The following is a 20,088-nucleotide window of genomic DNA, read 5'->3' as shown; positions in this document are numbered from 1 at the left end:
GGTACGCCCACCCCCTCCATACATGCCCATCCCTGGCCACGGCCCTGACGCTGACCCCCGCGAGCAGCCGGAAGCCCTCACCCAGGCGGGCTGAGCCCTGTCTTCGTCATCCTCCCGGCATCCATTCTTGTCGGTGTTACTCATGCGGGGCAGGTGGGGAAGCATGAGGGGAGGCCACCCAGGCGACAGGACGCATAGGTACTGGGTGGACTGGAGGAGGTGGTGTAGGATACAGGGGGAGCCCTGGGTGGGGGGTGGGTCGCAGGAGCTCTGGGCTCTTCTCTGCCACTCGCCTGGAACACTGTTCAGCAAACACCCATTCAGGCTCAGTCCCTCTCTCCAAGGAGCGCTCTGAAGGACAGGCAGGCTGACTGGGAAGACACATGGGGCCACTGGTTCTTCCTGTATCTCAGGGTCAGGCCCACGGACAGTGAGTGAGGAGATGGACGTCCCCGTGCAGTTGGCCCAGGGCTCTCCCTGGAGGTGGCCAAGTCTTTCTCCTACCATCTCCAAACAGAGAAGGGCTGAGGTCCCAAGCCATCAGGCGGAACCTGGCAGAGGAAGGCAGAGACCCTCGGAAGGTGGACTTGAAGCTCAGGGAGACCAGGCCTCTCCCTCTGCAGGAAGCCAGGCCAGCACTTCGCACTTTGCAGTTTGCCTGTCCTTTGAAATAGGTGGAAGCAAACGGGGGTGGGAGTGGGATGGGGTGGTGCAGGGGAAGGGTCCTATTTAGGGATCCATGAAGAGTCAGGCACTGGTCTAGCACTGGAGAGGCAGGAAAGTCACTGCCTGCCCTTCAGGAAGTTTTCCTGCAGTGTGAAGACTTAATTACAGCGAGGTGTGACAAGGGGAGGAGTGACAAGGGCCTTGGGTGAAGGTGAGGGTGAGGTGGGAGGAGCGGGACCGTGTCCCAGAGAGAAAAGGTGAACACAGTTCTGACCCCAGATTAGCAGGAAGTCCAGGGAAGGGACATTCTTGCCTGACAGAAGATGAATGGGAAGACACTGGTTGGTGGGAGAACACAGTGACTTCTAGGGACTGCGAGGCCACACCCGGAGGGGGGACAAAGTGGGAGGTAAGAAGTGGGTCCGGAGAGGAGGCCGGGCCCCTCTGACCACTCAGGGCTGGGGGGGAATTCAAGCATGAACAAGACAAGCGCCACACCCTTCTAGACCTACAGCCTCATGGGGACAGAAGACAGGGTCGCCCACGGAGAGGGGACAGTCTGTGAGAGACCACCCCAGGTGATAAGGCCAGTGCTCCCAGGGGTCAACAGTGTCCCTGGAACTGACCACATTGTCTGATCTTCTTGTCAGCAAGTTGAAAGTCTGTGGGCTGGCTGATTCTTGGGTTACATAAAATCCTAGTCTGTTGAATACAGAGAGTAACAATCAAGAGATTGAGGATGACCCAGAAGAAAATCTTAATTTTGAGCCTCAGGAACTATTTTTATCAACTTTCGCTTCTGGCACAGTGAGGGAACAAGTTTCAGGCTAGGTTCCTGTTCTTGCAAAAAGCCCACAAGATACTTCGGAATCAGAGCAAAATGACAATAACAATACAATTCACAAAATATAAGCGTTCGGGGGCGGGGAGGGATGACCGTATGGTAAACTTTGAAAAACAGAAAGTTACTTTAAATCCCAAGCTTACAGAAAGTTATTTTAACAACCAAATGAAGTTAGCCCTTCATCAAGAAAACACTGGAAACAGCAGACATGAACCTTTGGATCAGAGGGGCGCAGATCCCACGGCGGGGTGGGGGGCAGGGGGAGAGCTTCCCTGCTGGCTGGTGAGGAGCCATGGGGTGAAGAAGGCTCTGGAGAGCCATCCGTTCTAGGCCTTCTCCCGGCTCTCACGCTGTGTCCACTAACCATTGCTCCAAACGGTCTCATCACTGCCAGGTAAGTCTGTTACCTTGTAAAGTAATGCAGGAAGCTTCCACTTTGGGAGACTTTGCTGGAGGGATTGTGGGAGAGGCCACACCACTGCTCCTGCCTCCCCTCCTCCCCCCTACTTTCCTGCCACATTTTCAACTCAGGACCCAGATGTTTACACCTGGAAGAACTTTCCAGCAGTCTGTCTCTGGGGATGGAATGGATTACTGGGGGGATGGTGAGCTTCCTGGCCCAGGATGTGGGCCAATGGGGCTGGGGACCACCTGGAAGGAGGACATGGCTGGCATCCTGGTGTGAGTGGTTCGATGCATCCTGCAGGGTCTCTCCTGGCAGAAGCTGAGGTCATGAGTCCATGAATGGGATGGCTGGAAGGCTCCGTGGGAGTCACAGGAGTTCAGACTGGGGTGAGAGCAATGAGAGGGAAGGACCTGGGCACGTGTGGCTGCTTAAGCCTGCTGGGGAAAGCATGACGACCCTATACCCCCTAAGGGGGCCCATGGCTCAGCAAGGAGAAAGGTCTGAGGGGCAGATGTGCCAGATATCTTTTGGCCTGAAGTCTCTACGAGGCGGGTTTCATGAAGTCCAGGTTGGGTGTGCGTTCAGCTCTGCCCTGTCCGAGATGGGGAGTATGGGGCAAGTCCGCGGTTTCTCATGAGTCAAGCAGAGCCATGCCTGCTTCCCAGGGTCTCCGCCCAGGGGACCTAAGAGCTACAACGCCAGTGGTCCAGGGTCTGACACCCTGCAGAGTTCAGGAGGCAATCTTCCCATGCTCCCGTCGGGAGGCCTCTCGTCCCGAGGGGGACGGCCCCCTCGGCCTGTTCCGCTGGGTCGCTGGCGCCGGGAGCTGCCGCGGGAGCGACTTGGCAGCCTCGGCCCGGGCGCACGGTCCCCTCGGAACCTGTGGGCGGCGCCGGGGCAGGACCTGGGAGCTCGCCGGCGCAGACAGGTATTTCCAGTTGGGCCGGAGCCGAAGCGGGTGGATGGCGGTGGGGGTGGGGCGGAGAGGCTAGCCGCCACCACCCCCGAGCTGCGCGGATCCCCTGGGGGTCCTGCTCCCGGCCCGGCGCTCCGGCCCCAGCTCGGCTGCGGGCCCCGCGGCTCTCCCCGGCCGAGCGCGGACGGCGGGGCTGGCGGGCGGCTGGCCCGGGAAGGGGGGAGGGCCGGCTCCGGCCCCCCGGGGCCCGGGTCCTGCGCGGCCGCTGCCCCGGCTGGCGCCCGGTGCACGGAGCTCCGCCAGGGGGCGACCCGAGCCCGCGGCCACGCGTCCCGCGCTCCCGAAACTACAACTCCCAGGCCGCTCGGGGGTCGCGGCCGCCCCGCCCCGCCGGTCGGCCCCCTCGGCGGCAGGCGGGGCGCGGCGGTCTCCAGGGCGACGCGGGCGCTGGGGCGCCGGGCGGGAGGCGGGCCCGCCCCCTATTGTGTGGCTGCGGGAGCCGGGCCGCGCGGCGCCGGGCAGGTGAGGGCGGGGGCGCTCCGGGGGCAGGGACGGCCGCCGGCGGAGCTCGGGAGTCCGGGGGCGCGGAGCAAGCGGGGGCTGGGGCAGCGTGGGTTTCTTTGGGGAGCAGAACTAGAGTTCTGGGGACTGAAGTGGGATTTTTGATGGGCGGGTGTGTGTGGGGGTGTTCCCCGAGACCCGGAGGCGTCTGGAGGTAACGCGTGCGTGTGTGTGTGTGTGTGTGTGTGTGTGCGCGCGCGAGCGTCTGTGCAGGGGGGTGGGTCCTGGGGGGTTCAGAAAGGGAGAGTTCAGGGGTCCGGAGCAAGCGAAGGAGCAGGGAATTGGGGGTGGGGTATCAGAAGAGTATTGTGGGCTGAGGCCGGAGAATTTTGGAGGGAGATTCCAGGGGAGAGGATGGAAGAAGTGGGTGGGTGGGGATTCGGGAGGAGACAGGAAGGGAGTTCCTTGAAGCGCGGAGACCTGGTGCAGCTGGAGATCAGGGGTGGGAAATGGGAATTTGGGGGGTACTGTGAGAAGTAGGGATAGCTGGAATCGGAGCACTTGGTGGGGAGACCAGACAGGTGAGGACATGGTGGGGGCGGAGGTGTAGGAAGATGTAGGAAAAGCAGAGGAATTCTGGGGAAACCCAGGAGGGAACTGGGGTTCCTATCCACTTGGAAAATGATCTGTCAGGAAAGAATGGAAGAGCTCGCTGGGGGCAGGGGGAAGCAAGGGGAATGTTTGCTGGTAAGTTGTGAGTTCCATACCCCGGGCCACTAAATAGAAGCCCGGGGTCAGGCTGAGGGACAGAGAGGATGTTTTACAGCCAGTTCAAAACTGTGAGGCCAGGAGTGGGGTGGAGGCCACAGAGCAGAGTCCGCCTGGGTTTCGCAGGCCCCAGGCAGCCACACCCCTGCCCCCAGCCCGCTCTCACTACTCTAGATGCTCTGGGGCTGGGGCCAGCCAGAGTTCCTACCCTCTGTGCCCCAGGCCTCACTCTGTACACCCTAGGGACTCGCAGGCTTTTTGGCTTCTCCTGGATCTTGCCTCTAGGGTTAGGGAAAGGAAAGCCTGGCAAACCCTGGGCCCCGAGGACACTGGAGGACAGTGAATGGAAAGCACTGGGGTGAGGCTCCTGGGTCTTGGTGTCTGGCAGAGGGAGGGCTGCCTGGCAGCCTCATGAAAGGAAAGTGGTGCCAGCCGCCTGCCCCGGGACCTGCCCAGACCTGGACAATGCTGCGGGGTGGGGTGGGGGGTGCTTTCCAGCAGGTGGGGGAGGACGCCCCTCCCCTCCCAGTGTCTGACTCACTCACTGCCGGCAGTGTTGGGAGGCCGAATGGGGAAAGAGATGCAAGGTCTCAGGCTTCCAGGGTTCACCGAGGAATTGTGCGTGTGGGTTCCCTTGGGGCTGCTTTGTGGGGTTCTGATCCAGGTTTTGCCCTTCACCGGCTCTGTGCCCCTGAGCAACGCTGAGATCCTGGGGGTCCTTACCTGGCACGGTGGGGTGGAGGCCGTAGTGCGGTTCTACCTTGCAATCTCGTTCTTAGCGTCAGGACTAAGGAAGGAGAACAGAGAGGAGGCTGAGCCATGGGGCCTCTCCATCTCCCATTTTCCTGACACATCTTTTTCCAAGTGGATCGGAACCCCAGTTCCCTCCCAGCTCAGCTTTCTGAGCACTTCCAGAACCCCGGGTTTCCCTGCAGTTCTTCTGCCTTTCTTAAGACCTTCCTACTCCTCTGCCCCACCGTCCCCATGTTCTCACCTGTCAGGTCTCCCCACCCAGTGCTCCCTGGCTCTTCCAGTGCTCCCACTCCGGCCCTGGGGGGCCCTTATTCCCCAGGGTGGCAGGATCTCTGGTCTCTATGCCCCTCCCCTACTTATCTGCTCTCCTATCTCTTCCTTTGCTCTCATCCTGGCCTTTCTCTAACTGCGGGGTTTCTTTGGTCCTGAGTGGAGGCCAGTTCTGTACATTGCCCTGTATTTTGCGTTTAGATCTGGCGGTGCTACGGGGAGCGGCTTCCTCGGGTGTGATGTGCGCCAAGCCCTAATCAGCCAGAAGAGTGAGAGCTGAACCCTGCCACCCGATCAGAAGGCTCTGTGGGGCTTGCTGGGCTGTGGACACCCTGGGCCCCTCCATCTGGGCCCCCGTGGGTAGGAGGGGCCGGGCGAGCAGGCAGCTGGGCTATGGTTCGGTGCCTCAGTGTGGCCATTCTCAGCCTGGTCATCAGCCGGGGGGCTGACGGTGAGCTGGACTCCCTGGGCTCAGGAGCAACCTGCGGGCCTTGAAGTGGGGGGCGTTCCCCGGGGAGGGTCACGGGGGAGTAGGGCTGGTTCGGGAGAAGTTGAGGATTCTCTCAATCACCTCACAAAGTCCTGGGGAGCTGTCAGAACTACTGAGGAACATTGTCTCCCAGCCCTCACTGGGGTCCCTGCTGTCGGCGCCTCCATGCAGGTCGAGGGAAGCCTGAGGTGGTGTCAGTGGTGGGCCGGGCTGGCGAGAGTGCGGTGCTGGGCTGTGACCTGCTGCCCCCGGCTGGCCGGCCCCCCCTGCATGTCATCGAGTGGCTGCGCTTTGGATTCCTGCTTCCCATCTTCATCCAGTTTGGCCTCTACTCTCCCCGCATCGACCCTGATTACCTGGGTAAGACTTGTCCTCAGGTGGGAGGTTGGGAGGTGTTCTAACACTACCAGCGAAGGTGAGCTGGGGGGGTGGAGGGCAAGACCTCTTCTTTACTGCTCTGCCCTCCCCTCCCCCACTGTCTCCAATGCCAGTTAGGAGGTTCTGGGCCTCTGGGGAGTGGGCTGATGGGCAGGGTGGGAGGACCCGTGACCCTCTGTTTCTGCAGTGGGGGCTCAGTCTGGGCTGAGTACAGAAGACCATGCGCGTGGGGGGCGGGCCAGCCAGGGCCAGGTTCCCTAAAGATCAGGGAATGGATGGGGCCAGGCTGGGTCCCTCCCTCAGGTGGCTCCTGTCCTGATTTAAACTAGTGTATAGGCCTCCGGGGCCGCCTTCTGCCCCCGCTGGCTCCCTCAGAGGGCTTGGCTTCCTCCTGATCCCAGAGGGACCCTTAATCTGAGCGGTTTATGGCAGGCCTCAGAGGGCAGCGTGTGGGAGGCCCGAGGTGGGGGCCGGGGCTCCTGAGCAAGTCTTCCTGCCTCCTCTTCTGAGGGAGACCCGGGAAAGGCCACCTGGGGGACGTTGGTGGGGGAGGGGACCCCCCCTTTTCCCTCTTGAGTTTGAATCCTGAGAGCAGCCCTAGGATTGGCTGAGGGGCAGGCTGAGCTCAGGCAGGTGTTGCGGAAGGAGGAGTTTATTTTCGAACTGGGGGCAGTTGTTGGCAAACAGCCTGGTGGGAGCGGATGTGTCTACACAGGCCCCATGAGAGCTGATGAAAGCAGGCCCCAGTTAGGACGGTGGGGGAAAACCGGCAGTGCCCACCAGCCTCCTTCCCTGCCTCTGCTTGCTGGTCGGGAGGGGTTTGCGCCCTGGGGCTGAGGCTGGGCCGCCACAGAATGTTCCTTGAGTGAGGCCACGGCAGGTACAGGTGAGGCAGCGGAGGGAGAGGGCTTTTTCTGGGGGGTGTAAAACTGTCCTCTCAGGCAGACAAGCCACTGCACCCAGTGACCCCTGGCAACTTCGTGACCCGTGGGTTTCCTTTCTCTCTGTTGCTCCTCGGAGCTGCAAGGGCTGTGAGCCGTCACCCCTGGGGCTCTTCCTACCCTGCCCTTTGTGTCCACCCCTGCCCCCAGTCTGGAGCTCCTGGTCTGGCCTGCGCTAGTCTGGGGAGTCAGGGCCCTGGGGGGAGGCCCCCCCCCCCCCCCGCCCATTAACTCTCTTACTGCCTCCCAGCGTGGAAGGGGCCTCTCAGCCTTTGTGTAGGGGACTCGGAACTGCGGTTGCTAGGCAACGGGAGGTGGAGGTTGCTAAGGACAATGCTGGCCTGTCATAAGCCCTCTGGGCAAGTGAAGGAGAGATGGTCCGGGACTGTGTGAGGCGGGTGGCCTAGAATGTGGGAGGGACCGCGCCAGAGCCCAAAGCGCCCCATCTTTGAGGGCTCCAGAATCCATCTGGCGGATTCACAGACTGGCACAGAGGAGTAAAGGAACGGGCTGGGACAGCATCCGGGATGCAGGTAGCGACCGTCTGTCAGGCACCCAGCACAGAGCCGGCGCGGGGTGCCTTCGTGGCCCCGATGCCCAGGGGGATGGCGGCCTTGGCTTAACGCCACACCAGCTCCCGGGTGGCTCTCAGACCTGCTCTTCTAATCCACGTGCCAGCTTTGGTCTTCGGCTTTCGTGCTGCCTTTCTTGGTAGTTTGAAGGTAGCCCGCGCGGCAGAAAGCCACAGGTTTTCTCTCTGTCCTGAGGTGTGTGGTTCAAAGCAGTTCTCCCCTTCTGTTCGGAACGCCAGCTCTCTCCAGTCATCTCCCCTTGTTACCCTCCTGCTGGTCTCTGGAAGCCCTCAGTATTCCTCTCGCTTGGCGGTCCTTGGAATATCTGGACACAGCGAGCACCGTTTCTCGAACTGTGTGTGTGTGAACTTGTACGTGAGTGTGGGTTCTCTGCCTTCCAAGAGCTTGAGAGCAGAGGCTGTGTCTCCTGCTCCCTTTACACACCCCTGAGTGTGGGAGGTCTGGAGCCCGTCAGGCTCCGGCCCTGCAGGTCCTTTCCTCTAAGTGATATCTTGGGAGGATTAAATAGGGTACCTAATAGCCCGTGGTCCAGGGTCAGGGCTCAGTCACCCTTTGTCTTCTCCCTTCCTTGTAGAACTTGAAGGGTCACCATCGTGAGAAGTTGCTACCCTGTGGCACTTGGGAGAGGTCGCATGCTGGTGTCTGCAGGGCTCCGTGGCCGGGCAGATTGGGGTGATGGAGGAATCCCGGGGCGGGGTGGAGGGGTGTGATTATGTTAAATATTGACCTGCAAAGTCTAGGCTTATCTCCTGGGTGGGGATTTCAACACCTAGCCCGTGAAGCAGGTCCCCACCCATCCTGGAGAGTCCACACCCCCGGACCTCATCCTTGGAAGAAAAAAGTCCCTGGCCTGAGATCACCAGGCCAGCCTGAATGTGACCATTCCCCTCCTCTTCCCTGACCGCACTAGGGGCACCACTGTCTTCGATTATATTTTGGAAAGATTCTACCTGGAGGTAGAAGAGAAGCAGACGCAGAGCGTCTGGGCACTAGAATTTCTAGTATTAGGAAGGGCCGATGAGGGCACTGTCCGGTTGGTTGGTGCGGGCACACGGAAGGGACTTGTCTTAGAGCGGCGGTGGTTTTTTGTAACCCCAAAGATTTAGAAAATCTCGTCCGTCCGCGTCAGAGGTCAAGGTGTGGTGGGCTGATGCAGGTAACGGGAGGTGGGCTCAAGGCAGGGAGATGACCTGGTGGGCTGTGGAGTAACTCAGGGGAGAGATGCTACGAGACCACCATAGGTGAGGATGCTGGAGAAGCAACAGGTATCGAGGAGGCAGAATTTTGAAGATTTGCTGAGCACGTGGGTGTGGGAGGTAACAGACAGGAGTTTAGATGGTCCCAGGTGTCTGGTAGGGCGGCTTGGTGCGTGGCGGGGCTGGCCATTGCTGGGGGCAAAGGAAAGGATGGGTTACCAGGCAAGGGGCAGGGTCGAGCTCGAGTCTGGCTTCTGATTTCAAATCTTGTGCTCGTTTGTTTGTCCAACAGTATGTGAGCGCCTGCTGAGGCCCCGTGTTCCCTGCACTCCCCCCTGGCCAGATTCGTCTTCCCTCTTTTAGATGAAACCGAAGTTGGCTTACTTGTCCAAGGGAGTCTCTCTGGCTCCCAAGTGTGGGCCTCTGTCGCTAGGCTGCCCTGCCAGGGGACACCCGAAGCTTTGTGGGGAGGGTGTGTGGGGATATGGAGGGCGGCCTCCACCGGCGGCCTGGTGGCGTGCCGGATTCTGACTGAGGGTGGACACGTGTAGCTGCCCGTGCTGTGGCTGTGTGGCTTTGTGGAGCTCCCCGTGGCCAGCCGGCCGGGGCCTGGGTACCCTGGGTGCCCTGGGGCGTGAGGGGATGGGGTGAGAGGCTGCTGACCTTGCTGCCTGGCTGGGCTGGACTCTGGCCACCCTAAGGCGCTTAGGCCGTTGATAATAGCCCTGAGGGATTAGGGGCTTTAGGAGGCGAGGTCTGGGTCCCTGCTTGGGCCCCAAATGCTGCTGAGGTTTCCAGGGACAGTCCTCCGGCGGGAGGAGTACTCTGGGAGCCAGACCTTGTCCCCGTAAAGAGTCCTGGAGTGGGGAGGCAGGTCCTGTAAAAATCACGGGGAGACTAAGTGTGGCTCTTAAGCCCGCCTTCCCCCAACAGCCCTTGAAGTCTCCCGCGGTCCACCTGCTGCTGCTCTGGGTTTCTTTCTGTCTAAACTGGGTCCCAGCTGCTGAAAGGCAGGGGTGACCTGGGGCGGAATGAAGGGATCTGCCCTCAGTGACCCCAACCCCACCTGTGTTTCTCCAGGCCAGGCAGAGGGAGAGAGGGGTAACTGGGTTACCTTTATCAGGGTAACTGGAGGAGACTGGGCCTGTTCTTGAGCTCCGAGAATAACCAGTGTGACCAGGGATTTGGGGCTCCTCTCCCAGGGCGAGTCCGGCTGCAGAAGGGGGCATCTCTCCAGATTGAGGGGCTCCGAGCAGAAGACCAGGGCTGGTACGAGTGCCGAGTGCTCTTCCTGGACCAGCACAGCCCTGAGGACGACTCTGCTAACGGCTCCTGGGTGCACCTCACAGTCAATTGTACGAAGCTGGGAGCAGGTGGTGGTGCAGGGAGGGGAGCAGCATGATGGGGACCTGTGGCTAGGGGGCGGGGGGGCCATTCCAGTGCCCCACCTTTGCTGACACCCCTTGTTGCTGGCTCACTGTCTGCATCTTACCCCTCCCACCCCCACTTCGGCCCTTCCAGTTCGTTTAGTCTAAGTCCCAGGTGCCTGCTAGGCTCTGTTGGACCCCCCTCTTCCCGTCTTCCCTGTTCCTGCCTCTCTGGCCCGGAGAGGAGAATGGGACAGGGCTGGTGGGCCCTGAGCAAAACATAGCTCATCTGTATATACAGCATGTTGTTTTTCAAAACACCTTTTAACCCAGTACCTCATGAATTTTCTCAGCCCTAAGAAAGAAGGAAGGTCCTAATCATTCCCACTGCATTGTGGAGGCTGGATCATGCCTCTGAGTAGGGGCAAAGCAGAGTCTAGAACCCGGGCCTCCTGACTCCCAGAGCAGTGCCCGAGGCCACTGGCTCTCCCCCAGCTCCCAGCCCCCAGCCCGTGTCGAGCCCCCGTTGCCAGCTCTACAGGCCAGTGCGGGGATGGGCTGGTGCCTTCCTCCCTTGGCCCTGAGTGCAGCAGGCAGGGTGGCCCTGGGCTGGTGGGCTGAGGGCTGCTGCCCTGACCTGCCTCCCTGGCCCTTGGACACTGCTCTTTGGACTGATATCTGGCACCCCCTGATGCCTCTCTCTCTGCAGCGCCCCCTCAATTCCTGGAGACACCTCCCCAGGTGCTGGAAGTTCGGGAACTGGAGGCTGTGACCCTGCGTTGTGTGGCCCGGGGCAGCCCGCAGCCTCATGTGACTTGGAAGCTCCGAGGAGAGGACCTTGGCCAGGGCCAGGGTCAGGTGCAAGTGAGCCCTGGGGCTGGGCAGGGGGTGCCTGATAGAGTGTGAGGGGCAGGTGGAGGCCTGGGAGGGGGGCTGGAGGACTGGGGCAAAGGCCACGGTGGGAGACTGGCCAGAGGAGGGGCTTTGCCTTGGCTTCCTGAGCCTGGCGTGCTGCCTCCCTCTGCCGGCCAGCCTCGGGAGTGCAGGGTCTGAGGCCGGCCGGAGGGAAGGGGAGGCACAGGGGACCTTCCTCATCCCCTCCTACCCCAGGTGCAGAATGGGACGCTGTGGATCCGGCGGGTGGAGCGAGGCAGCTCCGGAGTCTACACCTGCCAGGCCTCCAGCACCGAGGGCAGCGCCTCACACGCCACCCAGCTGCTGGTGCTAGGTGCTGTCTGGGGGGAGGGCCGGGAACCAGGCCCCTGAAGGAGGGGCCATGACCTGTGGCTGGGGGTGCACACATCAGGAGCGGGAACGGGTGTGTGGAGGGGGGGGGGCTCCCAGTGTAGGCTGGTGCTACAAAACCAGCGCTTTATTTTAAAAGGATCCGTGAACGGACAAGTAAACATGTAGTTCCCAGCAGTGCGCAGCGTGACCCCCCGATCCCCCATTTCCTCGTCTATATATAAGGAGGTTCATATCTGCATTTTAGGACTATTTCAGAATTTAACCGAGCACAGTGATCAGCACTTAGTAATTCCTGTCCAGGTCCTTCTGAGGAAAGCTGGGAAGCAGGGCCTGGACTGTGCCTGCAGACAGCGTGCTCTGCAGGGAAGTCAGGGGAGCGAAGCCAAGTGTCGCTGTCCTTGGTACTGTGGGTGGGCCTCGTCCGGGCGGCGGGAAGGTCCCCATGAGTCTTGCCTACCCTGCTAACCTTGGGGAGCTCGCTGCTCTTTTCTGCCTCTGAACCTTCATTTCTTCATCTGGGAAGGGGAGACAGTAATTCCTCCCACAGAAGGCCCCTGAGGATTAAAAGAGATGGTGCGGTAAGGTGCTTAGCGGAGGGCCCGGCGTGCCAGCAGAGGGCCCGGCGTTAGCAGAGTCTCGACGCCAGCCTGGATCGTTACCTCTTATGACTGACTACTGGCGCAGCAGGGCCCAGGGAGGGCCGAGGGCAGTAACAGCAGGCGGGAGAGACTGTGTGGCCTGGCCAGGCTGCGGGAAGAGCGTTCCCGATGGGGTTCGGAGAGCAAAGGCTGGGCACTGGGAACGAGGCTGGCACAGGGCAGAGCCGGCTGCCCATACTGACCTGAAGAGTCTGTAACGGTTGGGCAGGCCGGGAGCGCTTGGATTATGAGAGCCCACGAGGCTAGAGCAAGAAGTTTGAGCTTCATGTGGTAGGAGCCAGGAGCTGTTGTGAGTTCTTGAGCGGAAGCGTTCCATGGCCAAAGGGGGCATTTCTGCATGAATGGCTGCTGGAGCAGCAGAGATGGGGGAGCTGGGATCAGGGATTGCTGCAGTATCTTGGGGTAAGGTATTGGGTATCTGCAGTAGGGTAGGACACACAGAGGTGACTTCAGATGGGACAGATGAGGGACGTAAAAGGTAAATGAGCAGAGAATAAAACCGATTCCCCCTCCCCCCCCCACGCACATGCGTACACACTCATGCATGCGTGCACACAGACACAGCTTCTAGGCAGGAGAAACTGGGTGGGTGGTGGTGTTCCTGGAGGGCAGGGGACCTGGTCTGGGGGAGAGAAGGAATTTTTTCATGTACAGGGTTAGGGCCCGTTTCAGTTCCCCAAGGCCCTGTAACTGCCCTCTGTATTTCAGAGGGCAGATCAGGAAGAACTACAGAAGTGACCTCAGGGTTCTGGGAGGACTGTGGCCTGAGGCCCCTCTCTCCCCTTGTGCTCCCCCACAGGTCCCCCAGTCATTGTGGTGCCCCCCAAGAACAGCACGGTCAATGCCTCCCAGGATGTTTCCTTGGCCTGCCGGGCTGAGGCGTACCCCACTAACCTCACCTATAGCTGGTTCCAGGACAGCATCAATGTATTCCACATTAGGTGAGGCTCGGGGGTGAGTGGGGGACCGGTAGGCAGACTTTGAGGAGCAAGCCTGGAGCCTGGCCCACACGTGCCATTTTGCAGCCGCCTGCAGCCCCGAGTGCGGATCCTGGTGGACGGAAGCCTTCGGCTGCAGGCCACCCAGCCCGATGACGCAGGCCGCTACACCTGCGTGCCCAGCAATGGCCTCCTGCGCCCACCCTCGGCCTCTGCCTACCTCACTGTGCTCTGTAAGCCTGACCCTGCTCCCTCCCCGGCCTGCTCCCCTCCCCTGGGCCAGGCTGAGCTCCTGCCCTCCAACCTGCCACTGCTTCCCCCCAGACCCAGCCCAGGTGACAGCAATGCCTCCTGAGACGCCCCTGCCTGTAGGCATGCGGGGGGTGATCCGGTGCCCAGTCCGTGCCAACCCCCCACTGCTCTTTGTCAGCTGGACCAAGGATGGGCAGGCCCTACAGCTGGATAAGGTAGGGGCCTCAGGCAGGGGGAAGGAGGGGCTTAGCTTGGTGTTCTCCTAGTCGGGACAGCTGGGCTGGAGTTAGCTCTGTTGAATCCAAGTCGGCGACTGGGGATACACTTCCTCGCCGGGGCTGTGTGGGGTGTTTGGGGAGCAAGAGCACAGCATCCGTCCTTAAGGAGGGCACAGCCCGGAGGGGGTAGGGTGGCAGCACAGACGCTGGGCTGGAAGGCCAGGGCTGGTTGAGGACAGATCAGCAGCAACTTCTGCAACTTTGGTGATGGGCCTTGCGGGGTGCACAGACGTTCGAGGCGGACACCAGGGCCCCGAGGCAGGGAGCAGTGCGGTGTGTAGGGCATGATGAGTCCTCGAGGCTGGGGGGAGTCGCAGTGCCCGCGGGGACCTGATGCTACAGAGAAAGCTTGAGGGACAGGTTGGGGCCAAAATGAAGAACTGTGGATGCCAAGTGTCTACGACATCGTTCCCAGGTGATCTTTGTTTGTCTGCAAGGAGGACGCGTTCCTTGTGAGCTACCACTGCGTCTTTGAATCCCAGTGCCCCCGGGGCTTCCGCAATAGGGCTCAGTACATTTTTGTTGAATGTTACAAAGAAAAGTCTGCAGGCAGTTGGAGCCAGTGAAGTTGTCCGAGCAAGGGTGTGATAGCTTCGGAGCTCTGGGTAGGAGTTGAGTCTGTCAGTGAATGGAGGACAGAGTAGACACAGGGAGAGGGGTTCAGAGGCTGTTGAGATGATCCAGGGGAGAGGTGAGGAGGTCATGGGGGTGGACGGGCGTCACGCCTAGACAAAGGCCTTCCCAGAGGACAGCTGGTGAACATTTGGATGGGGGAGTGAGGAGTCTGGGGGTTAGGGGGGACGGTGGGGCCCTTAACACAGAAATAGGGAAGCCAGGGAAAGGAAGGGATTTGGGGTGGAAGATGCTGACTCTCATCGTGGAGTGAGGCGGCTTTCCCCTCCCTCTCCCGCCCCTGCCCAGCTGCTTTGACTAGTGGCTATCTCCTCTCTCCTCTTCCCTCCAGCTCCCCGGCTGGTCCCAGGGCCCGGAGGGCTCACTGATCATTGCCCTGGGGAACGAGGACGCTCTGGGAGAATACGCCTGCACCCCCTACAACAGTCTCGGTACCGCAGGGCCCTCCCCGGTGACCCGTGTGCTGCTCAAGGTGAGGCTGTGGACCCGCCAGCAGCCCCGAGCCAGGTGGCTGAGGATACGCCCTGGCGCTGACACCGGCTGACCGGGGGGTGGGGTGCTCACATGTGGGGAGGGGCTTCCAAGTCTGTTTCCCACGGTGGGCACAGCCGCAGTTGTCAGACGCCATCCCAGAGGTTTCTGCAGAGCTGGTGCTGGGGAGGTGGGACGGGAGGCACCCACATCCTCAAAGTAAGATACCCCGTCGGTCCAACTCATGAACCTTGGCCTCTCTGGAGGGGAGGGGGTGGATAGCAGAGGGGAGGGTGAAAGGGTGTTCTGTGGAGGTTTATACATCCCCAGAAAGGCCTCCCAGCCCCCCAGTCCTTGTGCAGCTCCCCGTGTCCCTCCAGCCCCTCCAGGGAGCAGAGACTACAGGAAGGGAGATGGGGCCTGAGACGGGATGGGCCAGGAGCCCCAGAGAGAGGGGAGCGGCCCTTAGATAGCAGGGTGAGAGGCCCCTCCCGATGCCAGATCTGGCTTGCAGGCTCCCCCAGCTTTTCTAGAACGGCCCAAGGAAGAATACTTCCAAGAAGTAGGGCGGGAGCTACTCATCCCCTGCTCTGCCCAAGGAGACCCCCCTCCTGCTATCTCTTGGGCCAAGGTAAGGCTCCTGACCCTGCTCTGTCTGCGTTCACGCCCACTACATCCCTGCCTCTCCCTGCCCCTGGTCATTCTCTGGGAAGGAGGGGGCCGGCAGGGGCAGGGTGGGGAGGACACTGGAGCTGCCCTTGGTGAGGGGTGGCTGCGTGTGTCCTCAGGGCTGACCAGTGGTTCTGTAGGTGGGCCGGGGGCTGCAGGGCCAGGCCCAGGTGGATAGCAACAGTAGTCTCATCCTGCGGCCATTGACCAAGGAGGCCCATGGGCGCTGGGAGTGCACTGCCAGCAACGCTGTGGCCCGAGTGGCCACCTCCACACATGTCTACGTGCTGGGTTAGTGGCTGGAGGGCCGGCTGGGGGCTAGAGGAGACGGGGGGATTATTTCTGGAGGTCCATGTGGGCATGGTGGGTGGGGGAACACCTGGGATGATAGGTAGAGGTCAGAGGCCCTGGGACTCCCCTTAGCTCTTCACCTTCCCTCAGGGCCCTGACCATCGTCCCTCCCTCAATTCCCCCTCCCCAGGCACCAGCCCCCACGTTGTCACCAATGTGTCCGTGGTGCCTTTGCCCAAGGGTGCCAATGTCTCCTGGGAGCCTGGCTTTGATGGTGGCTATCTGCAGAGATTCAGTGTCTGGTATACCCCACTGTGAGTGACCTGCCCCTGCCATTCCTGTCCCTCCGCCCCCCCCCCATTGCATCTGGCCCTCTGCCCTTTCCCTCACCACTCCAGCCCAGCCCTGCCCTAACTCTGCCCTATTTCCAGGGGATCTTAGGTGTTCAGGGCCCAGGTCCTGAGACCCCGAACGGCTGAGGGGAGGGGACAGGTCAGATCTCTGGACTCCAAAGCTTCCTGGCCCTCCTAGTTCATGAGGTGCCCCCATTTCCTCACGTCCTACAGGGCCAAGCGTCCTGACCGAACCCACCATGACTGGGTGTCCCTGGCAGTGCCTGTGGGGGCTTCTTACCTCCTCGTGCCAGGGCTGCAGCCCCATACCCAGTACCAGTTCAGCGTCCTAGCTCAGAACAAGCTGGGCAGCGGGCCCTTCAGCGAGATCGTCTTGTCTGCCCCTGAAGGTGCGAGACCTCAGCCCCCAGAGCAGCTGACAGGGTGGCAAAGGACTGGTAGGGAAAACCGGGATGTGGGATGACCTGGGAGGGAGGGAGAAGAGGTGCTGGGCAGCTTCTTGGGGGTCCATAGGGGTTTGTGGAACATGATTGAGGTTTGTCTTTAGGGGCTCTGGGAGAATGTCTGGGCACGGAGATGGGGGCAGGGGTGGTGGTGAGAGAGGGGTTGGCATGTGGTGGAAAGGGCAGGGGACGGGGAGGGGCACTGGGAGCCCTATCTCCATCATGCCTATCTGTCCTGTTTCAGGACTTCCCCCCACACCAGCTGCCCCCAGGCTTCCGACGACTGAGATGCCCCCTCCCCTGTCACCTCCCCGAGGCCTGGTGGCAGTGAGGACACCCCGGGGGGTGCTCCTGCATTGGGATCCCCCGGAACTGGTCCCTGAGACGCTGGATGGCTACGTCCTGGAGGGACGGCAAGGCTCCCAGGGCTGGGAGGTGCTGGACCGGGCCGTGGCCGGCACGGAAATGCAGCTGCTGGTGCCAGGACTCATCAAGGTGGGTGTGGAGGCTGGCACAGGGACGTTCCTCCCCTCGGTGGTCCAGGCCCAGCTCCAGCCCCCAAACCTCAGCTTCCCACCCTACCCTAGCAACCGTAGTGTTTCTGAATGGGGCTGGGATGGGTGGCGCTAGGCCCTGACCCCCTTCCTGGACCCCCACCCCCAGGACGTTCTCTATGAGTTCCGCCTCGTGGCCCTCGCGGGTAGCTATGTCAGCGATCCCAGCAACACGGCCAACGTCTCCACTTCCGGTGAGCTCCCGGCGGGAGGGCAGAGCGCTGGGCACGGGGGCTCGGAGCCCACTGTCGTGGGCACCGACCCCCCCACCCTTCGTGGCCCTTCGCCCAGGCCTGGAGGTCTACCCGTCGCGCACGCAGCTGCCCGGCCTCTTGCCCCAGCCGGTCCTGGCCGGCGTGGTGGGCGGGGTCTGCTTCCTGGGCGTGGCTGTCCTCGTGAGCATCCTGGCCGCCTGCCTGACCAACCGGCGCAGGGCCGCCCGCCGCCGCCGCAAGCGCCTCCGCCAAGGTAGGCCCCTGAGGCCATGCTCACGGCAGGGCCCCGCCCCCTAAGCCCCGCCCCCGGCGATGGAAGGCCCCACCCCCACCCCTCCGCGCGGGGCCAGGTGCGTCCTGTCCGCTTGCACAGTCCCAGGGCAGGAGGGGTTGCCAGCAGGCCCTGGTTGAGGCTCACGTCTGGGGCCCTGGAGGGCCTGAGTTTTGCCGGTGTCACCTCTGGTTCTCCTGCCCGAACAGATGCGCCTCTTATCTTCTCTCCGCCCGGGAAGTCAGCTCCACAGTGAGTCCCTCCGCCTCCCTCTGCCTGCCCTCTGTGCCCACTATCTCAGCTTCCGTGGCGGGGCCTTGGGGCGGGCTGGGAGGGGCGGAACAGAAGTGAGAAGGAGGTGAGGATGGCAGTGCAGAGGCCCCAGCCCACTGGTCCCCAGAGCCCCAGGTCCACTGCTGCCGGTGCATTTCCTCCACCTCTCCACCACGTGGGTCCTTGTCTCCTTTACTCTCCCTAGCTCTGCTCTGTTGTGCACCAGACCTCTCAAGGCCTGATGCTGGCTCCTGGGAGGGGGACTGGGCCCCTGCCACAGAGCCTGATCTCCTGTCCTTCCCCAGCTCCGCTCCAGGCTCCGGCAGCCCTGATAGTGTGGCGAAGCTGAAGCTGCAGGGTTCCCCAGTCCCCAGCCTGCGCCAGAGTCTGCTCTGGGGGGAGCCCGCTGGCCCCCCCAGTCCCCCTCCGGATCCTCCACCTAGTCGGGGGCCCTTACCCCTGGAGCCCATTTGCCGAGGACCAGATGGCCGCTTTGTCATGGCACCCAACGTGGGGACCCCGCAAGAAAGGTCAGGCTCTGAGCGAGCTGAACCTCGGACCCCGGCCCAACACCAGGCCAGGTCCTATGACTGCAGCAGCAGCAGCCCCAGTGGGATGCCCCAGCCTCTCTGCATTGCAGACATCAGCCCTGTGGGGCCCCCTCCCACAGCCCCTCCTAGTCCTCTGCCTGGCCCAGGACCCTTGCTGCAGTACCTGAGCCTGCCCTTCTTCCGGGAGATGAATGTGGATGGGGACTGGCCCCCTTTTGAGGAGCCTGCCCCTGCTGCACCCCCAGATTACATGGATACCCGGCCCTGCCCCACCTCCTCTCTCCTTCACCCCCTGGACTCCGACACTGTGTCCCCCAGGGCAGCGCTTCCTGGGGCAGTGATTGGGGCCGGGGCCACCACAGAGCCCCTGTACACAGCACTGGCCGACTGGACGCTGAGGGACCGGCTGCTGCCAAGCCTTCTCCCTGCAGCCCCTCGGGGCAGCCTCACCAGCCAGAGCAGCGGGCGGGGCAGCGCCTCGTTCCTTCGGCCCCCCTCTACGGCCCCCTCTGCAGGAGGCAGCTACCTCAGCCCTGCTCCGGGAGACACCAGCAGCTGGGCCAGTGGCCCTGAGAGGTGGCCCCGAAGGGAGCATGTGGTGACAGTCAGCAAGAGGTGAGGACAGTCCCTGCTCACCCCTGCCCTGGCTCCAGTTCCTGCCCAGACTTCCCGGCCCTTTCTTGATGCCCTGTGCCTTCTGGGCTCTGCTCCCACCCTGGCACCAGGAGAACTTGTCTCCTTTTAGAAGAGGTCCTTTTGCTCCTCCTCTTGCTGAGGTCCAGGGATCTTCAGGGAACACATAGCCCCACCTGAACTTCGGGGCTCTGGGTTGGGGCTTTTTCGGTCACCCTCAGTTTCTCTACCTGATACTGTACATTTGTCCCTTTTAACAGGAGGAACACGTCTGTGGATGAGAACTACGAGTGGGACTCAGAATTCCCTGGGGACATGGAATTGCTGGAGACTCTGCACCTGGGTTTGGCTGGCCCTCGACCCCTACCTGAAGCAGAGCCAGAGCTAGGTGTGAGAGCCCTCCAGAGAGGCCTCGCTGTTCCGCATCGTCCCAGTCTGTTCCCAGTCGGGCCCCATGCCCCAGGCTTGCTGCTCCTTTTCCCTTGGCTCGTCTGCACTGGCAGGGCCTGCGGGGCTTCATGGCGCCAGTGACCCTCAGACCTTTCCCTCTCCTGTTCTGCCCTCCCCTTGCAGATGCGAAGACTCCCGAGGAGGGCGGCCTCCCGAACACGGCCCATGCTCCGGGCCCTGAAGCCCGCTGCGCTGCCCTCCGGGAGGAATTCCTGGCTTTCCGGCGCCGCCGAGATGCCACTAGGGCCCGGTTACCTGTCTATAGACAGCCAGTCCCCCATCCTGAACAGGCCACTCTGCTGTGAAAGCTGGGTGAAGGTGCACAGCCCATGCAGAGGAGGGCCCAGCAAGACCCAGCTCCAGCCTGGAACACTGCCCCTGTCCCTTTGGTACCCAGGCATAGCCCCTGATGGTGGGCGGGGGTGGGCTGGGTATGAGATGTGTATGCTGGGCCCCTAGAGCCTGGGGACTGGAACAGGGATCCTAGGTCTGCCCGTGTGTGTGTGTGTGTGTGTGTGTGTGTGTGTGTGTGTGTGGTAATGGTGATGGTGCTTGTGGTGTGGGTGAGGTTTTTTACAGGTGAATAAAGAAAGTCTGAAAAATATTTCTGTGTGTCTTCTGCCTTTGAATCTGAGAGGGAGATAGGAAAATCCCTTGCAGAAAGCAGTGGGTTGGGGGTCCGCTCCTAAAGACCAGCCACTGAGTTAGATGCTGAGAAAACAAAGTTCACGAAGTCCAGCCTTTGCCCTTGGCGAGTTCTTTCTAGCCAGTGAAGCAGGCAGAGAAACAGTTACAGTGTGATGTGATAAGTTCTGTG

The 20,088-nt window shown here is 61.6% G+C and overlaps 1 protein-coding gene across 2 annotated transcripts; it reads left to right on the top strand.

Annotated features, from left to right (window-relative positions):
* Window positions 1-3,291: 3,291 nt before the first annotated feature.
* IGSF9 (immunoglobulin superfamily member 9) lies at window positions 3,292-19,862 on the top strand. 2 transcript variants are annotated; one of them, XM_045784043.2, is made up of 21 exons: window positions 3,292-3,354; window positions 5,326-5,575; window positions 5,786-5,974; window positions 9,925-10,077; window positions 10,799-10,953; window positions 11,200-11,317; window positions 12,796-12,937; window positions 13,022-13,167; window positions 13,259-13,401; window positions 14,429-14,569; window positions 15,083-15,199; window positions 15,378-15,528; window positions 15,719-15,842; window positions 16,095-16,270; window positions 16,569-16,819; window positions 16,988-17,072; window positions 17,170-17,346; window positions 17,574-17,616; window positions 17,943-18,803; window positions 19,082-19,209; window positions 19,395-19,862. In XM_045784043.2, exons 2-21 carry the CDS (start codon window positions 5,518-5,520, stop codon window positions 19,574-19,576), a joined length of 3,540 nt encoding a protein of 1,179 aa, XP_045639999.1. In that variant the 5' UTR covers window positions 3,292-3,354; window positions 5,326-5,517; the 3' UTR covers window positions 19,577-19,862. The 2 variants fall into 2 exon arrangements, with proteins under 2 accessions (XP_045639999.1, XP_045640000.1); XM_045784044.2 differs by lacking the exon at window positions 3,292-3,354 and adding an exon at window positions 3,471-3,547.
* Window positions 19,863-20,088: the final 226 nt, after the last annotated feature.

This window comes from Ursus americanus, chromosome 2 (assembly GCF_024610735.1).
Source record: "Ursus americanus isolate L20-20 chromosome 2, mUrsAme1.1.p, whole genome shotgun sequence".
Taxonomy (NCBI): Eukaryota; Metazoa; Chordata; class Mammalia; order Carnivora; family Ursidae; genus Ursus; species Ursus americanus.
This window is presented reverse-complemented; position numbering and strand designations above follow the sequence as displayed.